The 15,994-nt window shown below is 42.5% G+C and overlaps 1 protein-coding gene across 2 annotated transcripts in view; it reads right to left on the bottom strand.

Moving 5' to 3' along the window:
* The window catches only part of ACAP2 (ArfGAP with coiled-coil, ankyrin repeat and PH domains 2), a 176,500-nt gene that overhangs the window by 12,229 nt on the left and 148,277 nt on the right, over positions 1-15,994 (bottom strand). The window contains exons 18-22 of one of the 2 annotated variants that reach the window (XM_073626342.1): positions 9,069-9,161; positions 8,444-8,649; positions 6,695-6,804; positions 6,132-6,242; positions 2,318-2,379 (exon numbers count right to left, since the gene is read on the bottom strand). In XM_073626342.1, coding sequence (XP_073482443.1) covers positions 2,318-2,379; positions 6,132-6,242; positions 6,695-6,804; positions 8,444-8,649; positions 9,069-9,161 — 582 coding nt within the window. The remainder of the gene's footprint in view (positions 1-2,317; positions 2,380-6,131; positions 6,243-6,694; positions 6,805-8,443; positions 8,650-9,068; positions 9,162-15,994) is intronic. The other variant, XM_073626343.1, reaches the window with a different exon arrangement.

Here is a 15,994-nt window from a genome sequence, read left to right as displayed (position 1 = left end):
TAGAAAAAAATGTAATTGTTAAAATTTAATTCGATGTGATAAAAGGTTTAAATCAAAAGTCAAAATTAAACTGTAAAAAGCACAATTTTTTTTTTCATGCACAATGGTCTAAGAAGCAACTCCATGAATCTGGTAGAATTACTGTGCTCATAGTGCAACATTGTATATGTACATCATTTAGTGATCATTTGCTCCGGTGCTGTTTATCCTTAATTAATTACCAAGCGCTTGCTTTTTTGTCTTTTGATAATTTCAGGTGCCATCATATTGCAAAATAGGATCATGCCTAAAGGTGAGGCCCAGAAGAATAGAATAGGGAGTTTGAGGGAAGAGAACTGGCAGATTTAATGCATGCAGATATTTTTTTTTGTTTATTTGGGGGGGGGGGGGGGGGGGGTCGTTCAGCGTAGGGAAGGGATAAAGAAACTGCCGTTTTTTTTTTAAATGGGACAGGAAACCCGAAAGCTGGAAATCTAATTAAGGATACTTCTATACCAAACAAAGTTTAAGTACTAAGATAAAGTCACACACACATAGCCCTATGTATGCTTGCACCTCACACACACACATCCATATACTGTATACGCACACACAATCCTGTTGGATATTTAAATAATGTGATCCAAAAACTATATAAAACTATCTGCATACATTGCCATCTGCCAAATAGTAAAGTGCAAACATAGTGTGCATATGGATTTACATATGCAAATAGCAAATCTGAGACAAACAGGTAACATATGATAAACTGTACTGCTGCTCCATGATAATATTTCAGCAAATGACTAAATCAGCAAGAAAATTTAAACCAAAAGAAACCATGCCTTGGCAAAAGTGCTACAATGTAAACGTTCACAGCATGTGCCTTTTGAAAATCTATTGCTATGTGCAGCTTCTTACAGTAATCCAATACACACAGACCACATAATTATATCTTCTAAAGTTGTAAGACAGCACAGTATAAAACCAGTTCCACCAATTTTAAACTAAGCTGATCTGTTATAAAGGAAGGTGCAAGCATAAGATTATTCATGCTTTCAAAAATGATGCATTGAAGTCTGCCTATGAAATAAAATATAACTACCGTATATACTCGAGTATAAGTCAATCCGAGTAGAAGTCGAGGCCCTAATTTACCACAAAAAAATGGGAAAAACTTATTGACCCGAGTATAAGACGAGGGTGAGAAATGCAGCAGCTACTGTAAGTGGAAAAAGAGGGTCAACAATGCCCATCTGCAGCTGTATACCTCCCTGTGTTCTGTGCATGTGTCCTGTGCATGTGTCATGTACCTGTGTCCTGTGTATATGTGCATGTGTCATGTGTCCTGTACCTGTGTATATGTGCATGTGTCATGTGTCCATGTGCATGTGTCCTGTGTATATGTGCATGTGTCCTGTGTATATGTGCATGTGTCCTGTACCTGTGTCCTGTGTATATGTGCATGTGTATATGTACCTGTGTCTGTGTGCATGTGCCTGTGTGCATCCTACCTGTGTCCTGTGCATGCCTCCGTGTGCCGCTCTGCACCGATGAGCGTGTGCTATTACTATTCGGTGGCCATTCACTGTTCAAAAGCCGCACCTCCTCCTCGTCCATGATAGGCAGAAAACTCCATTTCCCAGCAGTCAGCCTATCACGGACATTCTCTCATCCTCATACCACGGACGAGGATGAGAGAATGTCCGTGATAGGCTATACACTGACTGCCTATCACAGACGAGGAGGAGGCGCGGCTTTTGAACAGTAATTGGCCCCCGAATAGTAATAGCACACGCTGGCCGCCGTCTGCCTGCATGACACGCTGATCATGTAGGCAGACGGCGGTGACTCGAGTATAAGTCGAGGGGGGCACTTTCAGCCCAAAAAAAAGGGCTGAAAAATTCGACTTATACTCGAGTATATACGGTATATTGCTCATTTGTTTGTTTGATATATTCAAAAACATTTAAAAAAAAAAAAAGAGAACACTGAACTGCCTATATACAGCCTACAGAAGGAAATCTCTAAATATACCAATGTCACATAATTGTTGCAATGCGGCTTAGAAAAGTAATATATAGGTTGCTATAGGCAACATAAAATGTTATTATTTATTATAAATACATAATACCTACACACATTATAAAAATAATACAGCTTTACATCTGTTTCAAAATGCAGCAGAAAAGTGAGTTTCTAGATATAGCATACTAATTGGATCATTTGCTGCTTCTCTTACTATCCAAAGACTCAGCATGACCAAGCTGCAAACTAATAAACTCCTGCATGCACTTCCTATATTGCATTTCAGTATCGCTGTTAGAGGAGTATTGACCTGGTTGTCCGTATAGTCCTTCAGATTCCCGCATCTCTTCATTCATACGTGCCAGACGCAATCTAAAAAAAAAGAAATTCAATTGTTTTAAAGTTATTAATGTATCCTTCCACATGCCTACGAGGCCAAACAATGAGCTTTCATCTTCATACTAAAGCCAGGTACACACGAACAGTTTCTTTTTTGTGCGAACCCATGGGTTGCATGGAAGAAATAACTGTCAGATCCCGTCAGAGCCGCTGGACTAACCATGCAAGGTTAGTCCAGCGATCTCCCCACTGAGTTGTTATGTTCTGACAGGGGGACGGCCCCTTCCACCAGAGCACTCCAATCAGCGCTCTCTACCATTGGCTGAGAGCGCTGATCTGGAGTCGGTCGGCTGCTGGTTTTCCAGCATGCACATCCGACAGAAGCCAGCTGAATGGCCAGCTTCTGTTGGACAGACCAACATACACACGGGGCGAACATTCGGCCCGTGTGTACCCGGCTTTAAGGTATAATGCATACAATTACAGGTTGAGTGTAAGCTAGAATATCTGAAAGCTGTTACAATTCTGAGGAAAATCTCACAGAATCAGACTCAACAAGCACATTCATAATAGGTAATATTCCTTCCTATCAAACTTTTATATAATGACTGTTAAAACTGGCTGGCTACATTTATTCTTCAATAAACCCTGTAAAAACTCAGGTCCTTTAGGGTTCATTCACACCAGATACATTGGGGCTATGCTGGCAACTATTACCAGTGCAGCTTCAATGCATAGACAAAATGTTTTGTTTCCTATGCTGTTATGCAGTACATTTTTCAGCAGATTGCAACACAAACCACCACATTGCTACACTGCTTCAGTGAACAGAACTGTACTGAAAGGAGAAGAATGGGCAAAGCTATTTTAACTATACTTCTCTGATAGGTCACAGGAGTGCAGTTCGTTCTGCACTCCTCTGACCCATATTTAGCCGATGGTGGGCTAAAGTCTGCTGTCAGCTGACGTCCCTCAGCTGGTCCCCTGAAAAGATTCTAACAATATGGTCGGGATCCACCCAGATGCCTGAACCGGCACCTGGCTCAGCATCTCAGTGATGCCCTGAAAGCCAAAGCCAACCCCTCCCACCCCTCCACAGCCCAGCTCTCCAGTGAGCACTGGAGGGGAGAGCAGAGAACGGGTGACTGACAGTCATTGCTCTTTGCTCAGATCGGAGGGGAGAACTGAGCGATCAGTGGTGTTTGATCACTCAGTTCGTGGTGCAGAGCCGGCAGGGAAGAGATGCAGCATCTGAATGATGCTGCATCCACCTAGGTAAGTATAAATGTTTGCTTTTTAAAGCGAATGCTTCTCTTTGAAATTTCACGTGTGACATTTTATTAAAGTTTTGTGCAGTAAAAAAAAAAAAAAAAAAGTTCAACAGTGTGACACACCAGGATCAGCACAATCAGCACTGTCTCTACCTGCATACCCACATTCAGTGAGGCTCGCTGGTGTAAACAAGTCCTTAACGGGAACCTGTCACCAAGAAAACAGTGCTCAGACATGCAGCAGTTGACTAATAAGACTAAGCTAATACACTTGTTCATTGTATGCCAATGCTTAACCACTTCAGCCCCCGAAGATTTGGCTGCTCAATGACCAGGCCATTTTTTGCGATACGGCACTGCGTCGCTTTAACTGACAATTGCGTGGTTGTGCGACGATGTACCCAAACAAAATTGATGTCCTTTTTTTCCCACATATAGAGCTTTCTTTTGGTGGTATTTGATCACCTTTTTGTGCTATAAACAAAAGAAGAGCGACAATTTTGAAAAAAAACACTATCTTACTTTTTGCTATAATAATATCCCAATTTTTTTTTCAAAAAAACAATTTTTTTCCTCAGTTTAGGCCGATATGTATTCTTCTACATATTTTTGGTAAAAAAAACAAAAACGCAACAAGCGTATATTGATTGGTTTGCGCAAAAGTTATAGTGTCTACAAAATAGGGGATAGGTTTATGACATTTTTATTATTATTATTTTTTTTTTTACTAGTAATGGTAGTGTTCTGCGATTTTTATCGGGATTGCGATATTGCGGCGGACAAATTGTACACTTTTAATACATTTTTGGGACCATTAACAATTATACAGCGATCAGTGCTATAAAAATGTCACTGGCAGGGAAGGGGTTAGCACTATGGGGCGATCAAGGGGTTAACTGTGTTTCCTAGGTGTGTTCTAACTGTGGGGGGGGGATGGGACTGACTAGGGGAGGAGAGAGATCGGTGTTCATACTTGTATGGACACACAATCTCTCTCCTCTCCCCTGAGAGAACCGGGATTTGTGTGTTTACACACACAGATCCCAGTTCTCGCTCTGTCACGAGCGATCGCAGGTGCCTGGCACAAGCTGGGGGCGCACGCACACCTCCTACAGCGTCTTAAAGGGCCGATATACAGCTACGACAGCTCGCCCATGGGAGCCATTCTGCCATAGCATAACTGCGACAGCCGGTCAGGAACCGGTTAAAGTGTTACTAAACCCAGTGATATGAAAATAGTTCATGCGCCCCCCCACAGTACCCACAGCTCATAAATCGTCTTTTTACATTAAAATATTGCCACTATATAACTTTTTGGCTAATCTGTATACCACGGTCAGTGATAAACTGTACAGTTTCTTCAGTGCTGAGAGTTTAGTTGGAGATTTCCACTGCAGCTTGTATAGACGCCCACATGTGTGATGCCAATATCATGTGACCTGGCTATCTTTGAGAACAAGTAAATGTTCTCTCCAGCATAAAAGACACAACTGAGCATGTGCAGGTCGGCTACCCTGCCTGTGTTAGCTGGTTTTCCCCAGATAGACAGTGCAGGAGGGGAGGATCTGTGCATACAGGATAAAACAGACTTTTTACAAAATGCAGAGGATTAACCCCTTAAGTTCCACAATGAGTATAACAAGCAAGCTATGCTGCATATACAGACAGATTTTACTGTTGTGGGTTTAGTAACACTTTAAAGAATTAATTCACCTTTGCAGAAAAAATGAAAAAAGGTGAATTAACTCACAAACACCCTTCCCACTCCCCACTACACTTAGCTCCTTTGATTACTATCTTCTGCCAACCACATTAACAATATAGTGGTCTGGGTATTTAAAAACCGCACTCTTCTCCTACTTTCTTCCGGGATGCAGCCCCATGCGACCCTGCTATATACCTGAGTGGAAAAAGCACCAGCTATGTCAAGTTGCAGGAAGAGATGCAAGTCAATGCTTCTTATAACCTTAAACGGGTAAGTTTACGTTCAGAGAAGATGATCTGTATACTGCACTAGCAACCCTGGAGCCTGTAAGCATCATTAGGCAGTCATTGGTCAGCGTGACTTTGTGATCGTGCTCACTAATGAGAATATCTTCTGAGCTTTCTTCTTCCAGAACCGCAGTCCAAAAAAAAAAAGAAAAACGTTTTTATTGGTTAGTGTGGTCACATGGTCATGCTGACCAATGACTGCTCACCATTGCAAGCATTATACTTACAAGCTCTGGGTTGCTAGTGCAGGGTGCATGGATTGCTGCCTCAAAGTGAACCTACCATTAAAGTCACAGGTATTTCTCCCTGCTCCTCATTGCTGAACAAAATGACAAGAGGGCAAAAAGGAAAGCAAGTATGTGCAGCAAGAGAGCGGGGCAGTTAAGTGAACCTGCTGCTTCTTCCTACATGAGCAAAATCAAGATTCTATAGACCACACCTGTGTGTCTTAAACACTGTACATACCAGGCATGTTATTAGAAAGAAAAAGCAACCAAATACAAATCTGTTACTAGTACGTACAGAGTCACTATGTCAGCATTGGCGGCCTCTACAGCAATAGTTAAAGGGTCTTTGCCATCTTCATCAGTAGCATGTTGGTTGGCTCCTCTTTTTAGAAATAAACACACTTGCCTGCAGAGGAACAAACAGTTAGTGGGAAAGCTATCAAGCATTCGGGTCCAAATAAATACAAGAGAACTCAGTGTGGTATTTTAAATTTAATGGCGTTAGGCCTAATTTTGCCACAACAAATGTAAAGGAAAATGGAGGTATTGTCTTCAGTCTGATAAAGTGGGGGAGATTTACTAAAACTGGAGCATTCAAAATCTGGTGCAGCTGTGCATGGTAGCCAATCAGCTTCTAACTTCAGCTTGTTCAATTAAGCTTTGGCAATAAAACCTGGAAGCTGATTGGTTCTATGCAGAACTGCACCAGATTTTGCACTCTCCAGCTTTAGTAAATAACCCCCATGTGTTTTAGGTGCAGGTTAGTAAATGAAATAAAAATGTGAAAAACAGCAGAATTGTGCTTAACATATTGCAACAGTATATCTATTTTAACGTCTCATAGAAAATGCTATTTACCCTGTATGGCCTAGCACTGTAGCATGATGTAACGGTCCTCTTCCTTTTGCATCAAGGTGATTCACATTGGCCCCATTTTGCAATAAAAACTCACAGGTTACTAGAGATCCCTGGAAAAACGGTACAACAATATGAAAAAATCTAAGTGAGAAAATCTGCGCTATGATACAAAACAATATAAGCGAGTCTTCTTACACAAAAAGGCAATATAACCAGTCCATAACAGTGAATACGCAAAATAAAGTGTAGCGCCATTATGAGAAATCTTGTAGAGTGATAAAAAGTAAAAAAAGTCCAAAAGAAACAATAAATAAGTCCCACAGTGTTTGTATTTGGTGTAAAGTGCAATCAGCAAAGCAAAGCAACACCATTACACGTGTAGGCTCTTCTTAAAGTGCTCAGATGACCAGCCAGTGGCAGAAATCAGTTCCAGCCTGGACAATCCTGTGTTCTTCAATCCTGTAAGAATGTGCACAGGGACAGGCTCTGACAGTATTGTGTAAAGCAATAGGGTTCTGGTACAGTGCTGACCCCCCCTCTTGTTGTGGGAGTCCTGATGCACATTGAGCTATTTAAGTACTTCCTATAGCTTATTTAAGTGTAAATTTTATGGTTTCTTTTAATATATACATAGCTGTATTATATTTGCCTGAACGTAAAAATGCTGGTTTCAATAAGATTGACCTCTGATAGGAAAGTTTCCATCAACATTATGTAGTATATAGTGCTGTGTTAGTGAAATGCAAAAACACAGGGCATTGTAATAGGCTTTATTTTAAGCTCTAGTTATCATGAGACCTCGCCCACACATACAGCATAGAATAGAGTACATTTTTACAGGAGCATACTAAAAAGTGGACAATTTCTGCACTTTACAAAATATATGTCATTCTGCTAAAATATTTTCATTGCAAAACAAGAAAGATGAGCAGACGTGCTATAAATGCATACATTGCAGAAACATGCATACATCTCTGAAAAAGAAACATTTGTCTTACAGCAACAACAAAAAAAGAAAAAAACACACACACACACATTGTTTATAGCGGCTGCAGGTTTCTGCTCAGTCTTCACCAACAATGGCAGTAAACACTAAGACACCTTTCAGATGGGGCTGTCCGTTGATCCCCGTTGAGCAGGCAGATGACAGGGCTGTCGCAGAGCACTGTGCTGAGACAGACCTGTCAGAGACCCAATGTCCTCTATGGGAGATCGGATGAAAACGGATCCGCCTGTCCATTTTCATCCAATTCCATCCGCCAGACGGATGGAAAAAATAGGGTCTCCATCCATCTGGAATTGGCGGACCGGATGTCAACGGACATGTCACCGCTGATATCCGTCGCTACATAGAGGTAAATGGAGCTTCCGATCAGGTCTGCCGGAAAAACTGACAGACGGACCTGATCAGGCAGCCCATGTGAAAGGGGCCTAAGGGCATATTTATAAAGCAGTGAATCCAGCATTCCCCAAACATCAAATGCAGATTTTCCAGGTTGGTGAATTTAAATGACAGTGATTGATTCACCACTACTGGATGTTTGGTGAATGTCAGTTTCAGTGCTTTATTTTTTGCCCCATATAGTTTATATTGATAGAAATAAGTTAAAGTCATTTCAACAAATTTTCCCAGAGACAAGAAAGCTTTGGTTCAATAATTACTGACTTTCTAGAAGATCCAGCACCCCATGTTACTGGAGAGCAATAAATAAACAAGGGCACATGCATACACATTTAGGTTACACATACCCCATGCACTGCTTGTATTAGTGGTGTAGAGTTGTTTTCTTTGGTGTTCACCCAGTTCACTTCTGCTCCATGAGCCAAGGCCTCAGACATTGCAGGAAGGTTTTGCTTATAGGCAGCTTGGTACAACCGCAGCCCTGGAGGAAGCTTTTTAGTGTCTGTCTCTTGAAATTCTGCAGAATCCCGTTTTACATCTTTTCGATCTAGCTCTGGAATAGGACAAGGAATTCTCTATTGCATTCCACTGTTTTTGGTCATTTAAAAAATAATGTCAACATTATCGGACTTCCTGATATCATCAATCAATAAGTTGAAAAAATACTTGGATTGAAAAGGTTTATAGTTCAGTAGAAAAATTAAAGTAACAGTCAGGAGTCAGTCAGTAGTTATGTACAGCCAAGTTTTTTCTAATAAAATCAAAAGATTCAAGCATTATATGAAAGTTTTACTTGCACTGGTTACCTGGCTCCGCGCATTTACCTAGCCCTGAGTTAAGGCAGCCATAGCAATGAGCTACACTCTAGTCACACAGCCAATATAGGAAACTGACACATAATACTAGCTCAGTAGGCACTAAAAGCTAAGTGATGGTATCCCTTAATAGCAACTGTTAGTAAAGGGCACCCACCTGCATCATACAAACTGATGGAAGACACAGTGGATGCCAGAAGCTCTCGGCTACCCTCTGAGCTGAACTGAATTCCGCTGTCATTGCTCTTCACTAGTAAAATCAAATACAGATTGTACTAAGGGACTTGAGCTACAATGTACACATAATAAATGAATAAATGTACAATCATTTATATGTATCAAATATTGAACCCAAAAAATAAACATTTTATATACCGCAGTTTACCAATTCTTAGTCATGGTGGCTGTGTTAGCTTTTTTTAATGCATTGTTTTATTTTTTTCACCTAGTGATCTGGCCATTATTTTTCCAACTTCCTTCAACAGACCAGTTACAAGGCCCGAAACAAAGCATTTTACACAGTCAGCTTTTATTCATGTCATTAAAACCATTATTCCTGATATGTTCCTGTTATACCATGTACTTTTATGAAAAAGTATCCTGTTCTCTTTGTATTGCTTCCTTTGTGTTGAAATCCCTGGTGTTTCTGCCAATCCTTCTGCTTTCCTATTAAAAACCGACCACACTAGGCATGGTCAGTTCTCTAGCTGTTCTGAGCACTCAGCCTACTCTCCTCAAATGATCAGACTTCTCCTGACACCCCCCTCCCTCTGCACAGTGATTCACTGGGAAGACCAGTGTGCTGTTGTTTCTCCTCCATCTCCCTGAGCTTCTTACGCAGCTGTGAACAGAGGGTATGTGATCGCTAATAAACCACTTATATATAAACAAATTATATTGTATAATTTTATATACCTTATATACTCGAGTATAAGCCGAGTTTATCAGCACTTTTTCTGTGCTGAAATTGCCCCCCTCAGCTTATACTCGAGTCAAGCACTTTTCTGCAGCAGAGAATGACAAATCAGAACCGACTTTGGGGCCCCGTACCACGGGGCCACTTGGTGCTAGGAACCCCAAATTTGGTGTGCTAACCCAGTGGAACTAGCACTACAACATATCCAAATTTGGGTTCCACTGGGTTCCTAGCACCAAGTGGCTCAGAGATAAGGGGCCACAGTCAGTCAACTGTGTCCATCTGCAGCAATGTCATTTCGGGACCCTTTGGTTCCAGGGACCCCAAATTTTGGCTGCTGCTAGGGGGCATCTAGGAACCCTTAACTACCGGGTTTGAAGTTCGGGGGACCTATGGCTGCAAAAGGGCACAGTGAGGCTGCAAATGGGCACTGTTGACCCTCTATTCCACTTACAGTAGCTGCGCATTTCTGATCCTAGGCTTATACTCGAGTCAATAAGTTTTCCCAGTTTTTTGTGGTTAAATTAGGTGCCTCGGCTTATATTTGGGTCGGCTTATACTCGAGTATATATATATATATATATATAATCAATATATATATCATCCTCTAAGAGCTCATTCACGTTGGTGGCTATAATTGGCGGCCCTCTGAAATGTCCATGGAACGCTTTTCGGAGGGTGTTTGAAAAGCAGTGAGGAGGCAATATTTTGCCTCCTCACTGCCTGTTTAACCTTTAAAAGGCTAAACCACCGCAAGCAATGCACTTGGTTGCATGGTGGTTTGGCACAGCACAATACACTTCAATAGGTAATTTTATGAGGTGGTACTACCTGTCGAACATGACATGTCGTTTAATTATTGTTGCAACAAAGAATCAGGCCAAGGCATGTGTACAGCTTTGAGCGGCTGCATGTCTATATATAGATGGGAGTTTAGTTTGTTAAATGAAGTTGAAAAATCCTAGATTACTGGCTGGATCACCAGGTCAAAACTACATTTTTTTCTCATTTTCTTCTACCTGGAAAAATCCCTATTTGCAGCTGGCAGTTCAATCCGTTAAAAAAAAAAATGCAGAAAGATTCTCCACCAAGTTTCCTCTGCAGTCCATAAGGCTGGGATCAAGCAAGTGCATGTGTTGAGTGTACTGGTGCTTGTTTCATTGACAGCCTTATCTGGCCAATAAAGGCAACATTGCCCACTTTTAGGCAGGACTTACATTTTTAATGGTCTGGTGCACTTTAAATCACACAGTATGGAAGGGAGTCATATTTTTCTGCCCTTTTATTATTTCACAGTATAATTCTTTCATTTCTAATTATCAGGAAAATATACAATATGGTGAAATATAGGGAAAAAAGTCATCTAATGCTTTTTTTTTTTCACATCATTGTATGTACATCTGTTATACTGTAATACACCATGCATTATATATTTACCTAACCAGCAATATATCTTTTAGTCGTGGCTATAGTGAAGATAGAATACAAAACCACTCTACATTCCCTTTAAACATAGGCTTAATTAAAAGCAATCACCTATAAAGCAGCACCCAGGCTGGAAGAAGGAAGGCCAGCATTGTACGCCAATTATAGCTCTAACCCTGTGAGCATGTGAAAACATTACAGAGAAGAGCACTTTATTCCATTAATATCTACTGCATTGTCCAATCAGTAGGATGGGAGAGGGGAGGTGATTAGGGAAGCAGAATTCTAACTGCCATTTTTTTTTTTTTTCAAGTGAATGTATTCAGTCAATAAAATCAGAGCAGTAAATGTAATTACCAGAGTTTAGGGATTTTTGGGGGGGCAGGGAGGTGGAGTTGAACTGTACAGATGAAGGATACTTTCTGTTACATGATGTAAAATTGGGATACAGAATGGAGATCCTGAGATCAGGTTTTTTGCCTGGAGCTCTGTTTTAAGACATATACATTCCAGCATACTGATTAGTGGAAGAGGAAATCCAGCATTAAGAATGGTTAGCAAGAAGCAAATGGTAAAGTCTGGACATGGTCAGCTAACACAGCAAACAGTCCACACCATACAAGATTTGTTACTTACTACTACGCAGCTTTGAAGAGGTATCAAAGTAGGAGAAGAGCGAGTCTAGCTCATCAGGACAGAACAGAGACTCCCGTCTGGCTTCATCGCTGGTAACAGCGACCGCTGGGGACATGCAAGTTAGCAAAGCATAGAGCAGGCAGTGAAAGAAGGAAAAGGGTCAAGTGAAAACAGACAGTTCTGAGATGAAAGAGAAAGTGTCAGTTTTAACAATCAAAGATCACAGATCTAAGCATATACTGGGTTTTAATCCACAGAAAGCAGTGAAGCTGGGAGGGTTGGAAGGCCTTAGTTTGATATTGATCTTTTTACAGCTATAGTAGTAATCACCAAGAAGGAGTGTTAATATACAGTATCTCACAAAAGTGAGTGCACCCCTCACATTTTTGTAAATATTTTATTATATCTTTTCATGTGACAATACTGAAGAAATGACACTTTACTACAATGTAAAGTAGTGAGTGTACAGCTTGTATAACAGTGTAAATCTGCTGTCCCTACAAAATAACTCAACACATAGCCATTAATGTCTTACACCCCTAAGTGAAAATGTCCAAAATTGGACCCAATTAGCCATTTTTCCCTTCCCGGTGTGATCATGAGACTCATTAATGTTACAGGGTCTCAGGTGTGAATGGGGAGCAGGTGTGTTAAATTTGGTGTTATCCCTCTCACTCTTTCATACTGGTCACTGGAAGTTCAACATGGCACCTCATGGCAAAGAACTCTGAGGATCTGAAAAAAATAATTGTTGCTTTACATAAAGATAGCCTAGGCTTTTTAGAAGATTGCCAAGACCCTGAAACTGAGCTGCAGCACGGTGGCCAAGACCATACAGCGGTTTAACAGGAAAGGTTCCACTCAGAATAGGCCTCGCCATGGTCAACCAAAAAAGTTGAGTGCACATGTTCAGCATCCTATCCAGAGGTTGTTCTTGGGAAATAGACGTATGAGTGATGCCAGCATTGCTGCAGAGGTTGAAGGGGCGGGCGGTCAGCCTGTCAGTGATCAGACCATTCGCCGCACACTGCATCAAATTGGTCTGCAGGGCCCAGACACACGCAAACAAATGACATGGATTACTGGATTCATTAACTTATTTGGTTCAGATGGTGTCAAGCGTGTGTGGCAGCAACCAGGTGAGGAGTACAAAGACAAGTGTGTCTTGCCGTCAGTCATGCTTGGTGGGAGTGTCATGGTCTGGGGCTGCATGAGTGCTGCTGGCACTGGGGAGCTACAGTTCATTGAGGGAACCATGAATGCCAACATGTATTGTGACATACTGAAGTAGAGCATGATCCCCTCCCTACGGAGACTGGGCCGTAGGGCAGTATTCCAACATGATAATGACCCCAAACACACCTCCAAGATGACCAGTGCCTTGCTGAAGAAGCTGAGGGTAAAGGTGATGGACTGGCCAAGCATGTCTCCAGACCTAAACGCTATTGAGCATCTGTGGGGCATCCTCAAACAGAAGGTGAAGGAGCGCAAGGTCTCCAACATCCACCAGTTCCATGATTTCATCATGGAGGAGTGGAAGAGGGCTCCAGTGGTAACCTGTGAAGCTCTGGTGAACTCCATGCCCAAGAGGGTTAAGGCAGTGCTGGAAAATAATGGTGGCCACACAAAATATTGACACTTTGGGCCCAATTTGGAAATATTCAGTTAGGGGTGTACTCACTTTTGTTGCCAGCGATTTAGACATTAATGGCTGTGTGTTGAGTTATTTTGAGAGGACATCAAATTTACACTTTTATACAAGCTGTACACTCACTACTTTACATTGTAGTAAAGTGTCATCTCTTCAGTGTTGTCACATGAAAAGTGAGAATAAATTATTTACAAAAATGTGAGGTGTGTACTCACTTTTGTGAGATATTGTATAATGTACCTGTATGCTCAGATATGTATGCACCAACCAAGGAAATGTATTGCTCCATAACAAATGTGTAAACCTTAAAGAGACCATGGCACCACCCTGGTATTTCAAATGTGTACTTGCGTACTTCCTTTCCATAAACAATTATTTATTGCAACTCTGAACTTGATAGCAAACGTAAATTCTTCGGAAAGAGTTAAAGGGGTTGTAAAGGTACGTGTTTTTTCACCTTAATGCATCAGATGCATTGAGGTGAAAGAACATCTGGCAGTGACCGGCCCCCCAGCCCCCCCGTTTTACTTACCTGAGCCCTAGAACTTGACCCGCAGGGAAGCGCCGTCTCTCTGCCCGGGGTTTTCGGCTCTTGATTGGATAGACTGATAGCAGCGCAGCTATTGGCTCCCCCTGCCATCAATGAAATCTAATGACGCGTGCGCCGGGGGCAGGGAAGAGTCCTGCATTCAGCCTCTATGGACGCCAAATGCTGGACTCGGGAGCGCGCCTGCAAGATAACCCCTCGGGAGAGTGCTTCTCCCAGGGGGTTATCTGATGTGGGGGAGGAGCCGCGAGAGCCGCCGAGGGACCCCAGAAGAGCAGCTTCGGGGCCACTCTGTGCAAAACGAGCTGCACAGTGGAGGTAAGTATATGTTTGTTATTTTTTTTTTTTTTAAACGAACCCTTACAATCACATTAATTATCTAGCATAGCCCCCTCCCTCTGCTGAGAGCATCTAATTACTCTTTGTGCTGGCCTAGAATCTTCATCAGTCCCTCCCCTCATCTCCCTGTATAACATCTCATATAACTGCTAGGGGAGGAGAGAAGAGGAATACTATGGAGTGTCAGTTGACAGACAGCGGAGTCTGCCGATATCACATCCAAAATGGCAGCTATAGTAGCAGTCTCGGGGCTTTTGGATGTCTGATATGCATAAGATGCGTTCAATGTACATACTAGCTTATGGGAAGATGTTTGTTGAAAAGAATAGTATAGATCAGGGGTCTCAAAGTACTGGCCCATGGGCCATTTGCGGCCTTGTTAAAAATGGCCCGCAGGCAGGGCCGATCTAGGACGTCTTTTTGCACTGCACCGCAAAGGGGGAGGCGCCGAAGAGCTTTACCTCTCCATCTGCTCCTCTCCATCTGCTCTGTCCTCTCCGCTGCACGCTGCTACAGCCCAGAGAGAGAACAGAGCGGAGGAAGGATCCGCCCATCGCCCCGCCCACCTAGGCACTGACCTCAGGGTGGGAGATTGTGTTCTCTGGGTCCCCTGTCACTAGGCATGTGTGGAAGCCAGGAGGGGAGGACTCGGGGGGGCAGATGATCCTGACTGCCAGGAAAGGTGAGTGAGCGATCACACTGAGGCAAAGTCCTTAGTGGGGTGACTGGGGTAGAAATGTGTGCAGTGTGGGGTTTTTTTTTTTGGAGTGTGGGGGGATTTGTGCAGTGTGGGGGTTAATGCTGCGGGTTAATAATGCGTTTGCTGACATCAGTGCTGGGGGTTAATAATGCGTTTGCTGACACCAGTGCTGGGGGTTAATAATGCGTTTGCTGACACCAGTGCTGGGGGTTAATAATGCATTTACTGACATCAGTGTTGGGGGTTAATAATGCGTTTGCTGACATCAGTGCTGGGGGTTAATAATGCGTTTGCTGACATCAGTGCTGGGGGTTAATAATGCGTTTGCTGACATCAGTGCTGGGGGTTAATAATGCATTTGCTGACACCAGTGCTGGGGGTTAATAATGCGTTTACTGACACCAGTGCTGGGGGTTAATAATGCATTTGCTGACATCAGTGCTGGGGGTTAATAATGCGTTTGCTTACATCAGTGCTGGGGGTTAATAATGTGTTTGCTGACACCAGTGCTGGGGGTTAATAATGCGTTTGCTGACTTCAGTGCTGGGGGTTAATAATGCGTTTGCTGACATCAGTGCTGGGGGTTAATAATGCATTTGCTGACACCAGTGCTGGGGGTTAATAATGCGTTTGCTGACACCAGTGCTGGGGGTTAATAATGCGTTTGCTGACACCAGTGCTGGGGGTTAATAATGCGTTTGCTGACTTCAGTGCTGGGGGTTAATAATGCGTTTGCTGACATCAGTGCTGGGGGTTAATAATGCGTTTGCTGACATCAGTGCTGGGTTAATAATGCGTTTGCTGACACCATGCTGGGGGTTAATAATGCTTTTGCTGACACCAGTGCTGGGGGTTAATAATGCGTTTGC

This window comes from Aquarana catesbeiana, linkage group LG04 (assembly GCF_042186555.1).
Source record: "Aquarana catesbeiana isolate 2022-GZ linkage group LG04, ASM4218655v1, whole genome shotgun sequence".
Classification (NCBI taxonomy): domain Eukaryota; kingdom Metazoa; phylum Chordata; class Amphibia; order Anura; family Ranidae; genus Aquarana; species Aquarana catesbeiana.
The sequence above is the reverse complement of the archived record's forward strand: the minus strand, read 5'-3'. Positions and strand labels throughout refer to the sequence as shown.